Raw genomic sequence first — 17,816 nt, 5'->3', positions numbered from 1 at the left:
GAAGTGGGCAGGACATCTTGGTGTAGTGGCAGGGCCATATTTAGCTACTGGTGGGCACATAAGTTTTCGTTTACTATCTGTGACAGGATGACATGCAGACACTAATTTTATTCAGTCAAATGACCCTTCCTATAATGGGGTCTCTGCACTGGTGACAATTTTCTGTGTAGGACTGATTTGTTCTCGGATTTGTTAATATCATAGATAGTAATATATCATCTATCTCAGTGCCCCAGTTCGAGACATTCTGGACAGTGCCTCACAATAATGTATATCAGCAAGGGGGTGATACACAGGCACTCACTGTAGGTGCGGTCTAAGTCAAAGGTCAAGAGCACCAAATTCACCGGCGTGCCAAGTCAATGGTCAAGGGTGAAAATTTCCAACCCATAATCGAAAAGTACTAAAATGCCGTTGCTAAGTCACCAGTCAAGTCACAGGTCAAAGTAAAATTTTGGCAGGTAAAAACTTTGACCATAGTTGCAGATCGCAGACCTCTCAACTCTCACGGTTTTACCTTGAGATTCAAGTTTTTGGGCCTTCTCTCAAGGTCTCACGGTTAGGTACTAATTTCTCAAGGTCACGCTCCAGATCTCAAGAATTCTCAAGGTTTTTGCCTATAAGTAAAATTTAAACCCACAATTGAAAACTTTTCGTCAACTCAATATAAGAAATGGTACTCACGTGATAAATATTTTGCTGAAATCTATAAAAGACTGGAGCCAACCTGTAACCCAAGGCTGTATTACAGCATGGTAAGGTGACTTCTCGTTTTTGTTTAGTAGTAAATAAGTTTTTCTAGCATTAATCAACTTTGAATAGACTTGGCTACTAAGATAGACGGTGGGAAATATATCACGTGCCAGAGTAGAGGCCAGATTCAGACCTAGTGAAAGGATTAGTGATACCTACAATCATCACAAAGATAGGCATAAAGCTGAATAAGCAGACTTATGATTCACGTGATACTACACCATGCTTGAAATTCCAGGTTGCTTACTATGTGTAGATTAGCACCTTAGAGCATAGAAATAAGCCGCAAATAACAGCAGTATGCATGCAGTATAGCTAGTTCATGCTTGTTGTGCTAAGCTCGTGACTACACTGCCACTGAATAGTAACCAATTATATTACAAGTGTTGATGGTTCTACTTCTAATTACACAGTATTGAGAAGAAATATTGTTGCACTACTTTTTCATGTCAGTGCTCTGTGCTGCGGTCAACTTGGCTTTGTTGAGGGAGAGCTGCTCCTACAGTATATAGCATGAAAAAGATAACATCAAAGCAAGAGTTAATAATAAGGGAGCTCTCCTATTATTAACTCTTTATCAAAGTAGCAAACACATTTGACACATGAATGACTTTTTAAAAATGGTCTTGTTGACTACAAGCCACTCAGCACATTTCCCAGGCTGCATAAGTTCATGGGGACAATAAAAGTGTGACGTACTTGCACATACCAGTAACCCTAGGGTTTGTATGATGGGTTACCATTCTACAATTAAGCAGTGGCTAATAAACACTCATCAAGATATGTAACTATATGTGCAGCAATTAATGAAACCTCACTATATACCATATGACAGGAAATTTGATGAGGAAAATTTGACAAATTGTTTATGTTATCAATATTTAACTCATTAAAGTTCTACTGAACATGCGCCTCTGTTTGTACTAATTTTTGTGCGCTAAGTGTGTGCTTATGCATGTAACAGCAATTCATGCAAAATCAAGGTGTGAAGTGAGACATTGCACTTTTAATTAACCTACACAAAGAATGTCTATTTTGCAGTACTTATAGCTATGTATCAAGGTGTCCATGTCCATCCACATGGTGTCCTTGACTAGCAGAACAGATGCCACAGTGATAAATTCAAACATCGCCTTACAAATGCAGCGAGAAGCAGCACAACTTTACATGTGTATATAATAGCAGGTGAGACCAGTAACTTATAAAATTTTAGAGGCATAACTACACTGGAGAACTGGATTCGTCAAAATTTTTCTGTTGTATGGTATATCACATGTATGCATGCATAATAGTCTGTCACATGTGGTCAGCATTAAAACTGTGTCACTTTTGCTGACCACAATAACCCACTAACCTGAAATAAATTAAAAGGACGCATGACCCAAGAACTACATTTGAATGATCACAGGTACATAAATTTTATAGTAGTGATCAGTCATTGGGCAATACAAAAGCTATAAATAGCTTAAACACCTGCCACATGACAACTATTAATTATTTCTAGAGGCACTTAGTACGCATGAAAGTGCTGGATGGCAGTTTGAGCTTTATTTTAGGTAAATGTGTAGTAAAGAGAGGTGATGTGTCTGCCTTTAAGCAAATTTTTTTTCTTGAGTAGTAAACTAATATTGGCCTAAATGGCATATCAATGTGATAGCTATAGCTAATTCTTCCTAAAAGGAAGGGCTGGAGCCACCATGAAGGGTACATACATCATTGATGAATAATTGGTATCATTTACTGACAATCCATATAAGGATATGTACATCGTTGGTAACACAAAGCATAATATATCATTGCTGATGATCCATATAAGAGTATGTAGAAACAGTAGTGATTGCTCTGTTACTGTAACAGTGATCTAGACACTCAAATAGAAAGCCTCTCTATTTACCTGTGCACCAAAATGCAACGTTACGAGAAGCCATACAAATGCACGTGTATTAGTGCTGTTGTGTTGTTAACGCCTGTTATGGATAATTAAAATATTCTTACCAGGGTCTTCTAAATGGTTATACTTCAGGTATAGAGAACTGTACCACTAAGCAGTAAATAATCTGCTGATACTAGCCATCTTGACAACTCATCAAAATGTGGAGTAATCCGGACAAGCCTTTGTGGGGTGGGAGCATGCATTAAAATGTTTGTAGTAGCTAATTGTCTGGGTGGTGTAATAGAGGCAGGTATCCAGGTAGAGATGTGCTTTCATACTAAACACACTAGCTATTTGTAATATTGTAGTTTATCATCATCACTCACTGAATAAACTAAGAAATTTGTATACACAATGAATGTAGAAAATCAGTGTTAGCTCTTTAAGGTACAGATAAATTGGATATTGTTACAGCTATTAGCAGTCATAACTAGTCATGACCACTTCATTATAGTATTGTATCGAACAGTTTATTGATGGTGATACGCAAAATGCACTGTATCGCAGAACACTACTAGCTATATGCTGATCATAAATCACAGTTATAACCCGCTCAGACTTGCCCTCACAATGTTATTAACATCTGTAGCTACATGTCTATAGTACTATTGTTTATAGGCTGTTTATTGTATATTTAATATCACCCCGTACCACCTACAGTACAACCATAATAGTGACCAAGGTTTGTTGTACTGAAGTATGTACACATTGAGCTGAGCCAGTTCATGTGTGACACAACATTTACGACCAATCAAAATCTACACAAATTTCTTGTGATGAAGCCATAGAAGTGCCATCTATTTTCCAAACTTATATATATTGGAACCAAACTACATCTGTTCTTCACACCTTCACTGTCACCAGATTCACCACTAATCTTGTTGGCTGAAATGTTATTTCTCTTGAAAAAATCCACTTTTCATTTTAGCTGTTTTCTCAGAGCTCAGCTCATATCACACAGCAAATGGATTAAAGCCATGCATCATCAACACATCGTTATAATTATATTATAATGGATGCAGTTATAGCGGGTTGAAAAATAAAGCAGTTCAACAGTTAGTAAATACCAGCAAACTATACACACACTATACCATTGCAATGCTATTACAAAGTTAATTATTAGGTAAAATATATCCAATCTCCACAGTTGGCAAAGAGGATTGCTTGTTAGCTTCAGAACTTCCTCCTTTAACACTTCCTCCTATCACAATTATTGTAGTGCTGTTGATGGCCGCAACTCCGACTTGTTTTCTGGCAATGTTAAGGGAATCAACTTTTACCCAAGATGACTTTGATATGTCAAGAAAGCAAATATCAGCTGTAGGAACATTTTTAGCATCACCGCCAATAATCAGTGGTGGGTTGGAATAAGGAACGGTGGCTGTAAAGTAGTATGGAGCATTTGGTAAGTGTTTCCAATGATCACCTTGTGGGATTCGTTGGTTATATGACAATCTTAGAGTGTCAAATAGTATCTGGTAGGTTGTGTTATATCGAAATCCTTTCTGCTCATATCCAATGATGATCAAGTACTTGCCTGAAATTGTAGGCTTAATGGCTCCCATTGGATGAGGCAGATGAATGGAGATTTCAATCCACGAAGATGGCTGCTGCCAGTTCAACATTTCAATGCTATCATAGTATTTGTCTAAACTACTTAATCCTCCCATAACAATCACATATTCCTGGTGCACAGTAACTCCTGGTAAGAATCTTCTGTTTAACATATTGGGAAAGTGGCTATCCCAAATCTGGCTGTCTTTGTTATATGTAGACACCTTGTTAAGCACAGTATAGTTAACAGGATCTTCCCCACCAAATATGACCAGCTTGCCACCCACCATCTGAAGTATGCCACAGTCATGACCAGGCTTAGGAAGGGTGTTCCATTTGTCAGTTCCAATATTGTAACAGTAGATCACATTCTTAGTGATACTAGAAGGTGCCCCTCCTGCAGTGACGTACACAGCCTCACCATCAACTGCAACTGATGCATCATAAAACGAATATGGCAAGTTAGCACAAGTCATCCATGTAATAGAATGTCCTTGAGCCTGTAAAGCATCCACAACAGGAGGTGGTTCCTAAGAGAAAATGTTGAATAAAAACGTATGGCAACATGCTCACATACTCATGACATCAAATGTAGATTAAAGTGCAGTTTTCAAAAATCAAGGCAAAGCTGAGGTTTTTAAATCATGGACATGAGGGCAGACACAGACATTTTATATACATCGGACATCATAATATTATTATTATTATAGTCTCTAAAATTTTCTATGATATCAATCATCATAACAAACGTGTCTACAAGTATCTCCCATAATCAAATTCTTTTAGGCATGCTTATAAAATAAATGGAGTAGTTGAATTTGTGTTGGCTTGGGTGACTTGTTGGCTGCAATATGCTTAGAAGGGAATAGCAAATCTATGATTGAAAGTGAAATTTGCAATGCTTGAGCTCCAAAGAAAAATACTATTATGAAGATTGTGAAGTACAATTAAAATTACTATTTAGTGAAGAGTATATCGTTGTTTTGGTGTCATTATTACTGTGATCCCTATTAGTATTTGTGATATATATTAAAAGTTTTTGCAATTGACTTCGTCCCAATTGCAGTAGAGTTCGTCGCCTTTGCAGTGGAATTTGTCCCGTTTGAAATTGAATTCGTTGGTTTTGCAATTGATTTTGTCACATTTGCACAAGAGTTCGTCTGTGACAAGATTGGCAGTTGCAGTAATAGTAGAGCAGCTAAGCGAAAAAATCTTTCCCTTTTTAATAAAAGCACCAAACTTGGTACAACATTCGCTTAATTCACACAATTTTATATTAGATACGGTGCCATTAAAATTACCAATCATATCAAGCTCAAAGAACCTGACAAGTAAAATCAATAGAAAATGTATTGTGGAAGCCATAAAGTGCTCCATAGGAAATATACTGAAACTTTGCATAGATGAGCAAGGGATGGTCGTATCCAAAAGCTGATCAAGGGAGGTGTCCATCCAGGTCATTAGCTTGCCATGTTAAGAAGCACGGAGGGTCATGGTATATGAAGCCATAGATATGCAGCATATTATTTCTACTGGATTGTGCCTGTACTTTTAACACTAAAATATTGGCTCCATTAGAAGTGTTCAAAAAACAGTTTGTTTTACCACATTTTGAAGATTTTTGATTGCACCTACAAATTTGAAATACTTCCATGTGATTTAAGCAAAAACAAAGATTCTGAATGTACTTGTATGGTTTCTTGGTCTGTTAGAAATAGGCTTATAGCCCAGTTTTAAAGTTTCAAAACATGCCCTAAGGCAATGAGTTTGATGTGGCAACATATCTCAAATGATCTAGTATACCTTACTCAACTTCCACAGAAATTTGGTGCTTTTATCACAAAGTGAACAATTTCATCAAAATTTGTTGCTTACCCGCTCTACTATAAACACGAAAACAAGATGTAGCAGCTACTCCATGATCTTGTTGAAGTACAACTGTTGTAAACAACTCTTTATAAGGCAATAATTTTTCTGCTACAGCTTCTTCAGCAACATTCGCAACTGTGCTTTACTATTGGCGATGGGTGTGGTCACTTGCAAGCAAGCTATTAACTTGACAGACAACTAATGGCTTTGCGTATAACCAACTTCAATTACTCTCTAGTGTCTCAAGTGCTATTCTCCATGGCAAAAATGATTCACCTTGTGATGAACAGCTGGTTTCTTGCAGTCAATGTAGTTATGACAAATTCTTGTGCAAACGCAACAAATTCTAATGCAAAAGCGACAAAATCAATTGCAAAACCAACGAATTCAATTGCAAACAGGACGAATTCTACTGCAAAGGTGACGAACTCTACTGCAAACAGGACGAAGTCAATTGCAAAGGTGACGAACTCAATTGCAAAAACCTGCAATGCTACTCACCATTGTTTGCTGAGTATCTTGGTGATGAAGAGGAGTTACATAAAAGTCTTGTTTCTTAACATCAGGCACAACAGGAGGTGAAACACCACTCTTATTTGGTTGATCAAGTGCAGCTTTGGCAGCCTACATGGGTAAGACACACAACAAAGAAAGTACCACAATAGTAAAGTGTGTTATTAACTGCAACCATAATCCCTGGGAATGGTAGTTGTCATTCTGGCCAAATCTTCTGTGATTGCAAACTAAAAGCCATTGCAAAAAACCATGTAAGGGACCTTATCACTTTAAGTTGTGCAGTTCCATTTCTATATGTTGTGTGTCATCATTTTGAACTATGTTAAGGGTACAAATAGCAAAAAGTTAAAATTTTTAACTTTATCAAGCTTCCTGTAACCTATACTTTGTTGTATTGGTGTATCAGTATCGGTGTTTAGACTCAGTATATTGGAATGTCTTAAATCAAAGATTTATCTGTCAGTACATCTCTAGTATACCTCTACCAGAGGCTCAGCAGCAAGATCAAGATACTAATAAAACAGTCACATTAATACAACAGCCATGTATGATATTGCAATCAAACAGTCACACGTTTGTATCAAGCAGTATGGTAGTACTGTTTGCTATACCGTTTAAGTTGGGATCACCTCTAAAGTGATGTGTGCTGCCTAAAATGTCACCTTTAAAAATCATCCTAGAGACATCTTACTACACTGTACCTTAAAAGTGAAGTAGGGGTCCAAACAATAAAAAGTAGAAATGATGAGTAGTGAAATACATGATGTGGACCTATGTGGGCGTGTCCATTTCAGCACTAGCACATCTTGCTATAAATCACGTTTTACAAGTTATGGTGAGGCTAAAGTTCAGTTATGACATATGATGGCATGCCAATTTGGTGTGGGCATTTAAAAAAAGGCGTGGCTTGAGGTTTACTGTACAGCAGATTATTGTTGCAGGATCCAAATTTTTACAGTCTCCAGCATAAATTTCTGTGGGTGTGAGCCACGAATGATCTCTCCGTATTTCTATACATCTCTTTGGATACTATGGCAAAGTTACAAATAGGCAAAACTCTACTCACTCAAAAAATATAAGAAATTCAGTCTGCTATCTGAAATTATTGTGAGTTAAGCTTCAATTCACAAATTTTGGACCTTGGACATATAAACTGCCATACAGTATTAGCAATTTGATGCCCAACCAGTTCAAAACATGGTATGATATATTGATGACACACAGCTTTATATTGTGGGTTAGACCTACCTTTTTTTACCAGCCCATGTGTACTATAGAACCTCAAAATTATTTGAAGTGCTAATATGGTACCATGAAAAGGAACAGACAGTTGCCAAATATAATTAGTTTTACTACAATGCAGCGATCACACAAAGTTGATACAGACAATTACAGGGATGTTCACCACAGGAAGCCATCATGTGCTATCACGAATCAACAACTTGCGCTGTCAGGAAAAGAAACGGAAAATTATATAGTGTGTCAAAAAGCACCTGTCAGGTTGAAGCAGCATCTAGCAGTGAAAAATCACCTTAGCCGTTATTGAGTTATACTTGTCTGAAGGCATCAATCAGGCAGGCGGGCAGGCAGTTAGTCAGTAAAAAAATTCTGTTAAATAAAAATAAATAAAATCCTTGGCAACCTAATGGAAGTGCTTTGGTCACTCTGATTCTTTGAAGACATTTTTGTGCTGCTAACCAATATGCAAAGGCACCATGTAGGTATTGTGAGGCTGGTTTCTGGTCAATTTTTTTTGTTTGTGAAAAAGTACATGCAAACCTCATGATTCTTAACATACAGTACTATCATACTGTATGGTATTATTGCGTGGCATGACTGTACCAGGAAATCAAAATAGCAGAGAGATTAACTGCAGTCACCATTATATACTGACAGAACTGTCAGACATATCTACCATAGCAACATTACAACTCATTAGATTATATAAAGTAAGGATCCATGTACTATACAGTAGCCAAATGATGGCATTACATCATAAGAACAACCCCACAAGCACTCAATAAAACATTATGCAACTACTGAAAGTATTTCAAGTATTTCAAATAATCTCAAAGTAAAGGATGGGGAGTAAAGGGACACAGTACATAATAATTAGTTCATTGCTTGCTATGGTATGATTCATGATAAAAGTACTACTATTATGGAGAAATTAGACTTACAGTGATGACAATGATGTGTGGTGATCATGACTTTCATGACAACAGCACAATCTATTATAAATGATTACAATGTGCTGTTGCATCATTATGATCTGCTACTTTAGAATGAAAATTATTTCACTAGAGCACTTTGCAGTCCTGTTCTACTCTTGGATTATAATCACAGGAAATTTTCCTACATAGCTACACTATAGCATAGATCCCTCATTCCCTGCTATTCACTGGATCCCTGCTATTCACTGGATCCCTGCTATTCACTGGATCCTTTCTATTCACTGAATCCCTGCTATTCACTGGATCCCTACTATTCACTGGATCCCTGCTATTCACTGGATCCCTGCTATTCACTGGATCCCTGCTACTCACTGGATCCCTGCTATTCACTGGATCCTTTCTATTCACTGAATCCCTGCTATTCACTGGATTTAATTTCAAACTTTCTGATTACGTGGGATACAGCAGATACAGAAAACACACAGACATAAAACTTTGGTAGTATGGAAAACCTGGAACGCCGGAACAACCCAGATCAGCCGGAACATTGTTATTTCACGTGCAAACACTAGCATGCCACAGATAATAAAGTTTCCACAGTAAAATAAACAAATATTATGCTCTAAAACATTTATGTTATCCTTACTTGTAACAACTCCGTAGGGTACACCACGAAAAACACGAGTGAGTGTTGATTGGGATACGCTAAACAATTAATCTTAGGACATGCAATCTTTCTCAGCCAAAATTTTATCTTAAGAATCATTACAATCCCAAGACATAGTTGGTTACACTTGCACAAGCTAACCGGCCTACTTGTGGTCAGCGACCTAATTTATTAGAAGTCACATTAATGGACTGTGCCAAGTGGTAAGTTAGCATAGTACTAGCTAGAAGTTGCATTTTCTTTCAAAGGTTTTTAAATCCTTTAGTTAAGGGTATGGAGTATAGGTAAGATGGCTACAGTAGGTAGTTCTAGGATGCAAAGTTATGTAAATTCTAATTAATGCTCACTCTCCTGTTGATTTATCGTGTACCTTGCAGAGCTAGTTACAAGCAAGGATTATCTAAATGCTATAGAACATATTAGCAGAAAAATTTTGTTTATTCCACAATGGAGTCTATATAATCTGTGGCATGCTAATATTTGCACGTGACCCAATCGCAAAAATAACACTGTTCCGGCTGATCTGGGTTGTTCTGACATTTCCATACTCCCTAAAATTTCCTTTCACAATTTCAAGAAACCAGATGTGAACTCACAGCAGGCAAGCAGTGGTTCAATTTACAATGCTACAGTAGTAATAAGCACTAACCTTAGCTTGCTGCATTTTGTGTTCTTTTGCTTGCTGGTCCTTTGCTTGCTGCATTTCGAGGTTTTTTGTTTGCTGCATTTTGTGGTCAGAAGGGTATACTGAAAAATCTTCTTTCTTAGCATGAGGTGCGACAGGAGTTGAAACATTGATCTTCTTACTTGGTCGACCATCTGTTGTTTCAGCTTCCTGTATGATGTAATAATTTGTCCCCTAACAAACATGTTATATCATACAATATGGTACATAGTACAGTATACAGAGAAACTTGTCTATTGAGGACACCTTGGGACCAACCAAGTGTCCTGATTATAAAGGTACCCTGATTTTCCAGGTCAGTTTAGATGCTAAAGGATACTTTGGGATCACTACCAAGTGTCCAAATTATGCAGGTGTCCTCATTTTCAAGTGTCGTTCCACTATAGTACGGATCATAGAGGTTTGGGAAAGAATATCCAGCCTCACATTTCCTCCATAATAGCTTGGCAGTATTGGATAGGCATAACCAAACCCATATATGTATTCAGAGCAATCCCAAACCCATCCATCGGGTTTCTAATCAAGCCCAAAAGTGCCTTCAATATGACTTGAAATGTTTCCAAATACGTTGCTACAAAATTTAAAAAAACTATTTTCTGACTGATCGCTTGCCCGACTGATGCCTTCAGACAAGCATAACTCAATAACGGCTAACACTACAGGCTTGATTTTTTCACTGTTCAACATCGCTTCAGTCTGACAGGTGCCTTTTGACATACCGCAATACATACAACGCATGCTTCATGGACAGGAATGTTTCTGTTGTGACAGGATGCAGAGGTCCTTCTCATAGTGTTTTTCATTTGTAACACTATGTAATGGGCTGAACGTAGCGCCACTTCGCTATTTCGGTAGTTGGGGCGCACGAAGGCAAAAACAATAAGCCTGGTGCCATTCTTTGTATGTGCGGGTTCATCAGTCATAATAATGTTACCAAAAAGTAAACAAACAAATACAAATTAAAACTAGGAATTTTAAGAATAATAAGTAGTAAAACAAGGGAAGTCACCTATACCTGCGGCTATACTAGTAGACGTTTAATCCCTCCTTCAGTGTATACCAAGACTGAACTAGGGAATAAATGTCGATTAGTCGTGTAGGCAACCTCCCTTGTTTCACTGCTTTGATCCCTAATAGAACTTAAAATTCCTAACTTGTACTTGTCAACCTAAAAAATTGCATTTGTTTAGTGAATTTCTCTGTAAAACATAGTAAATTAACCACGCATACCACAGATGGTACTAGACCACATATTCTAAAACAAATTTCATGTCTAAATGTGTGCCCCAACTTAAACAATGAAAAAAAAGTGGCCATTTCACTTCATTTTCAGCTATATTTCACCCATTACACAGTGCTACAAACAAAGAACAATACGACAAAGCGTCCTTGCAATTGATCCAATTGATCCAATTGATATGAAAATTACCGCCGATTTCCATTTAATCAGCCACTATGCACTACCCATTAATCAACACCTATGTGGTAATGGAGAAAGAAGGACACAGAGGAAGTCTATGATGCATCCGTTGTAGCTGCTATGGTAGCTGCTGTGGCAGAAAAAAAGGCACGTCTCGGGCCTAAGCAGCTTTGAATATTAAAGAAATAAAGTCTGTAACATTAACTGTAGTTGAGTTACACTTTGCTAAAGGCATCAGCTAGTTACTTAGTCAGCAGAGAACACTGTCAACTAAAATAAAATTCCGTAAAAACTTGTGAAAGCGTTTAGGGTAGCTCTGAGGCACGTTTAGGCTTGACTATGCTCTGTTTCACCTTACATCAAGTGTAGCTTGGGGTTGCCACAACTTCTCGTGCTGGCTCTTCCTCAGTTTATGCAATGAATTATGCAAGTATCAATGAATTATGCAAGCATTTAGAAAATTCATTGCATAATTTGGACAAATGCATTTTTCTAGGACTGCAAACCACAGGGAAGCTTTTCCAAGGGGAAGGAGACATTGTAACGTCTTAATTGGTTGCAGTATTAGGAATACATACTCATATATGTACACACCATCATACCAATTAATTTGTTTTTGAATTGAGCACCCTCCAGCTGTTTAGCACTCGCTAAATGAAATACAGTAACTACTCGTATCACATGTTGCTACAAACATATGGAATGCATTAGAGAATTACTACAATGGAGATGGTTTAAGTAAGGAATGGCTTTTTGAACATTTAAAAAACCAGGACCCACTTCAGGACGTAAACAGGAGATCCCTTATATATAGCCGATCACAATTATCCAAGCCTTCATTGTTATGGAAAAAACCTTGAAGTGGTACCAAATACTTAATTCTCTCTACTCCAAAGATTAGTAGAATATCAGGATCTTAACAGAATGCCCCTTGATAAAACAGCACGAGTAACCATAAATAAATGTTTATGCATATCTGTATCTGCTGTTTGTCTCACATACCGATATGCAATAAAACAAGCCAATATAGTTGATAACTGATAGCCAATCCAATTATTAGTACACCTCTGTGTACTGTTTCATTATAATGTCACCTTAGATCAAAGACTGGCTGTGGTTGGCATCTAGCAATATCCTAGCAACGCCTGTTTATATATTGTCAACTGTTGATTAAGTCCCACATTGTCATGGGACTCCAGAAAACACGGAATAACAGAACAGAATAAAATTTTCATATTCTAAACATTTATCTACATATTATAACCTTTTATAGATAGGTTTATACACTGCTCACTTTGTAACAACTGTGCCTGCCAAGTACCCAATCGCGATGGTTGAATCATAGATAATATACCCCCCTGGATTGGAAACTGTGCCGCGTGCCCATAGACTTTGTACAAGAACCAGTGTCCTTGGGCTGGTTTTGCGCCTCAACAAATTTAATCGTATTACAGGCATTAACGACTTTATTTTGTTACGAGAATGACTTGTGGTATTGTTATGATAATTGTTTCGGTTAGCTTGACCACTTCGGTCGGAAGGCTTACAATGGCAGACTACATGCTTTGTTGGAAGCACATTCTTGAGTGCTGTAGGTAGAAAAAGGAAGGTTAACTATGCTATAAAAAATGGCCTCGGCTAAATAATATGCCTTCCCATAACTTCTTTGGCAGGTTTTTGGGATGGTATTTTTTGGTAAAACTGGAAGCACATTCTCTCGGTGATTCTAAACAGTACCGCTACACAATTTATACTACGAAGTCATCAAATAATGCTCCATGGTATGGTCTGAGTGTGAAGGGCGTAGCATACAGGGTTTTGGTGTTCTCCTTGAATGTATCCAAACCGGCCATCTGATCTCGCGTTCAGTTTTGCTTCTACTGCTCGCACAATAAAGAACCAATTTGCCTCGAAACTCGCTGTTGGTTTCCAAAACATCTTGAGAAAGACCTCATAATCAGTGGTGAGTCTTGTTTCACCCAGAGAAACTTGTCTTGTTATTGAAGGGGGTGCGAAACCAGCCTGTAACCAGTGGCGCTTACTAGTTTCCAATCCAGGGGATATATTATCTATGGTTGAATCCAACCCTGATCAAGGTGGCGAGCTTTAATGTGCACAAAACTATCCACTCTAACTAAGCTAAACTACTGTCTAATACACTTTACTACACAATCGCTATAAAGCTACAAGTTCTTTCTACTATACTTGCTTACAATAGGGTGGGCTTTAAAAAGAGCAAAGCGCTATCACTCTAAAATCTACCCTAGAATATCCACTTCTTTTAATCTTCCTTAACTCACTTAAGGCCGTGAAAGGTTAATTGTTTCTTTCTGGTCATTTTTTTGCAGAATGAATTGCACAATCACCATACAATAATTTATAATATTTTATATCTGTTGAAAGGTTTTCATGTCTTGTAAACATCTTTACATTTACAAGACATGAACCTTTCAACAGATATAAAAAATACATTTTTTCAACCTTAGACATAGCAGTACATGGAGTTATAGGGAGAAATAAGGTTAACATATAAAGTTAGTGCATCTTTATATAAGAAAAGGAGTGCATTCTTATAAAGATACACTAATTTTATATGTTAACCTTGTTTTTCCCTATAACTCCATGTACTGCTATGTCTAATGTAGTATATATACCACATCAAAAAGTTGAAAAAAAACAAAAAAAAAAAAACAAGTCTAGTCACCTGGTCAATTTTGGGGACTTGGTAGGACCAGAAACATAGAATTAACTTTGCACGGCCTAATCATTCTCCTCCCAACATGTTCATAATAAACTCGAAGGTCAAATGCTACTTTCATCTCCTATCAGCATGATTCTAATAATTTTGGGCACTTACTCGCAAGTGGCAGTTGAAAGTATGGCAGAAAGAACTTAGCAATTGTCTAGTACAGTGTATTAGAAGGTAGTTTAGCTTAGTTAGATTGTTCTAGAGTGGCTATTTTTCTATTAAAACTCACCACCTTGGATTCAACCATCGCGATTGGGTACTTGGCAGAGTTGCTACAAAAGTGAGCAGTGTCTATAAAAGGTTATAATATTTACATAAATGTTTAGAATAAAAAAAATTATTCCGTTGTTCCGCTATTCCGTATTTTGTGTTTTCTGGAGTCCCCATTGTCACTTTATAACTACAAGTAGAAGGAAAATTAAAAATTTTAAGTTGGATTAGGGATCAAAGAAAGGAAAAAAAGCAATGAAACAAGGGAGTAGCTAAGAAGTAGTGAAACAAGGAAGGTTGCCTATACCTGCAGTTATACTAGTGGACATTAAATCCCTAAACTTCAGTCTATGAATTAGATTAAATGTCCATAGTATATCTGCAGGTATAGAGCATTTTCAACACGTGATCTACATTACATAATCCCAAGTTTCACCTACACATTAGCCTAATATATATTAGTGCACCACTAGTGCACCAACACAGTATATCCTGTTTACAGCATTCTTCTGGTGGTGAAGAGAGGTCATGCTTAATGTGGAAGAGAACTACATATCTGGAAGTTTTTTAGAAAGTTGACTAATACTGTGTTTACACTTGTCTCATATCACGTGCTGGCTTGGTCCGGCATGACTCCTCTCGGTTTTCACTATAGTATAAACACCCACCGAACTGAGCCGAACCAAACTGGGCCAGCCCTCATAAATCTGCCGTGCCAGCATGTAGGCAATTACCATCATCTATTGAAAATGTTCCATATAGGCAACCTTCCTTGTTACACCACTTTTTAGCTATTCCCTTGTTTCACCACTTTTTTTTTTCTTTGATCCCTAATCCAACTTAAAAATTCCAAATTTTTCCTTCTACTTGTTTTTTTTTTTTTTTTGAACTTTTTATAACATAACGATGACAAATGAACCAGTGCATACCACATTAAAAGAAAGAATGGCACCACGAATGCCTTAAAAGTAAAAGAGTAAATTAGTATCAGAATACAAGCCCCAACGACTAATTACGTAATGGAAAGGGAGGTGGCCATTACACTTTGTTTTCAGCTATGCTTTGCCCGTTACACAGTGTAGCAGTATGAGAAGCATCTCTGCAATCAATCCAGTTGCTACAGAAAATATGGGCGATTAGCCAACACAACCACAGGATAGCTGTATCACACTATTGCGAATCAACACCTTGCGCTGTCAGCGAAAAGAACCGGAACAGAAAGGAGGACAAAGGCAAGTCCATGATGACCATATTGTATGTACTGTGGTTAGCGAAAAGGCACATTTCAGGACAAAGCGACGCCAAATAGTGAAGAAATCAAGCCGTAGCCTTATCCATTTGGCTGGAGGCATCAGCTTGTCATCAGTCAGTCAGCATAAAATTCTGTTAAATAGAAATTTTATAAAATTCCATAAGACGGTTTGAAGACATATTTGGGCTTGACTGTGCCTAACCAATGCTGCCAAGCTGTTATGAAGGGAAATTGAGGCTGGTTTTAGGGTGATGTTTTTGGCTGGAAAAGCCCAGTTCTTCATGATCCCTAATTACTGTACTGTATGATATTTAGAATACAGAAAAAGGTCAATACTACCATATTTGATCAGCTTTGTTTATCGGCTTGATATATCAGCTAAAAGGCATATCGGCACGCCTCTAATTATAATACATACCATTCAAACGTACCCACTGGCCACAAGCACATGGCTCATAAGTCTGAATATGATTAGCTTATAGTATATACCTTGAGCTGCTCGATCTTCTCACATACCACTTCTATAGCAGGCCGGTCATTTGGATCATTATCCAAACAGTCTTCCACTAGTTTCTTTAGCATGGTATCAACTATCATTTTATCTAAGTAACGCTGACGTCTTTCTTTTTCTGAAAGAGCAATGAGGCTCTTAGTCTTAGTATCTTTCTTCACTGCTGGTGCTGGAGCTGGCCATTCTCCACTAAATATGTGCACAGCAATTACAGCAAATGAGAAGACATCTACAGGTGTGCCATAAACTGGATCACTCTCATCCATAGTTTCTGGTGGCATGAAAGTTAGTGTCCCCGGAGCAGTAGTCAACCTAGAAGTCATCCTCTTGGAGTCTGCCTTTATTATTTTGGCCAGTCCTAAATCACTAATCTTAGCTTTGAAGTGATCGGTAAGTAGGACATTATTGGATGATAAGTCACGGTGAACTACTGGTGGATCTCGAGCATGAAGGTAGCTCAAACCAAGGGATACATCATGAAGAATAGATATCTTGGTCTCTATAGCTATTTTGTTTGCATTACTCTCTATATACGATGTCAGACTTTGGTCCATTAATTCCATCACCATAATTGGCAAATCAGACCGCTCCGTGGAATACCACACCCCGATAAACTGTACGATATTGGGGTGCCTGATGACACTGCATTGGTGACATTCTCTTACAAAGGAACTTTTGATTGCCTGTTTCTCCTCTTCATTAACTCCTTCAGTTAGGATCGAATGGATTTCCTTCGCAGCGCATAGCAAGCCGCAGTACTTCACAGCAAAAACTTTACAGAACGAGCCACGTCCAAGATCCTTATTAGCGCGCACCACTCCTCTTAGAGTAACATCTTTCAGTTGGTCATTGTCGAGGGCCATTCTTTAAAAGGAATTCATCCTGTGTGATTAGTGGATATATTAAATAACCTCGTGATTTATATCCAACGCGAGAGTCGACGGTAGTAATCTTCTAGCAACCCGAGTAGCAACCTTGATGTAACCCGTATTTTCTGAATCAGTAACCTACAGGAAATATATATCCTGTCTGCGACTCGGCTCTGAGGTCTCTTGTTACACGCCCTCCGAAGTAGCCCACAATATATCACGTGACATTTACTGCCCTCTACAGGCGAATATTTTTTTTGGGCCCACTTTAATTTTTCACTTTTTGTGAACTTACCGTTTTCATTTGTTTTACGGAGTCACTTTTCTCGGTTGAATGGAATGACATAGCCTGTGTATTCCTCACGATATTGTGAACTCTATAGACAGCTACGTGGGTGAACATTTCCTTCCTCAACATGGCACGTCTTCTCGCAACACGTGGCCATGGGATGACTGCATGAGGCCAGACTAGCTGGGAGTGATCGTAAGACCGTGTCACACTGAAATAGTGGCTTGTGAAATTGAATGTAGTCTATGTGGTGTGACAGTTTAAGCTGCAATTGTTGGTTAGTTGCATGCTCTGAGACTAAGGTAAGGGCGGGCGTTTCCGGACAAAATTTGTACATGTATTAGAAAATTATTTATTTCTCCTCA

The 17,816-nt window shown here is 37.9% G+C and overlaps 1 protein-coding gene across 1 annotated transcript; it reads right to left on the bottom strand.

Moving 5' to 3' along the window:
• Positions 1-3,668: 3,668 nt before the first annotated feature.
• LOC136242464 (uncharacterized) lies at positions 3,669-17,405 on the bottom strand. The gene is made up of 4 exons (XM_066033889.1): positions 16,272-17,405; positions 10,116-10,301; positions 6,611-6,733; positions 3,669-4,770 (listed from the first exon to the last, which is right to left on the bottom strand). Exons 1-4 carry the CDS (start codon positions 17,154-17,156, stop codon positions 3,799-3,801), a joined length of 2,166 nt encoding a protein of 721 aa, XP_065889961.1. The 5' UTR covers positions 17,157-17,405; the 3' UTR covers positions 3,669-3,798.
• Positions 17,406-17,816: the final 411 nt, after the last annotated feature.

The sequence above is a fragment of the Dysidea avara genome, chromosome 13, assembly GCF_963678975.1.
Source record: "Dysidea avara chromosome 13, odDysAvar1.4, whole genome shotgun sequence".
NCBI classification, from domain to species: Eukaryota; Metazoa; Porifera; class Demospongiae; order Dictyoceratida; family Dysideidae; genus Dysidea; species Dysidea avara.
Note: the sequence above shows the minus strand (reverse complement) of the source record. Positions and strands in the feature narration are given on the sequence as shown.

What these genes read in the sequence shown, in the direction of transcription:
- LOC136242464 (XM_066033889.1), bottom strand. Translation starts at nt 17,156, where the DNA reads ATGGCCCTCGACAATGACCAACTGAAAGATGTTACTCTAAGAGGAGTG. An exon ending in ACAAAATGCAGCAAGCTAAG is followed by an intron (nt 6,734 to 10,115) that starts GTTAGTGCTTAT and finishes TTACCCATGTAG; the next exon opens with GCTGCCAAAGCTGCACTTGA. An exon ending in AAGATACTCAGCAAACAATG is followed by an intron (nt 4,771 to 6,610) that starts GTGAGTAGCATT and finishes ATTTTCTCTTAG; the next exon opens with GAACCACCTCCTGTTGTGGA.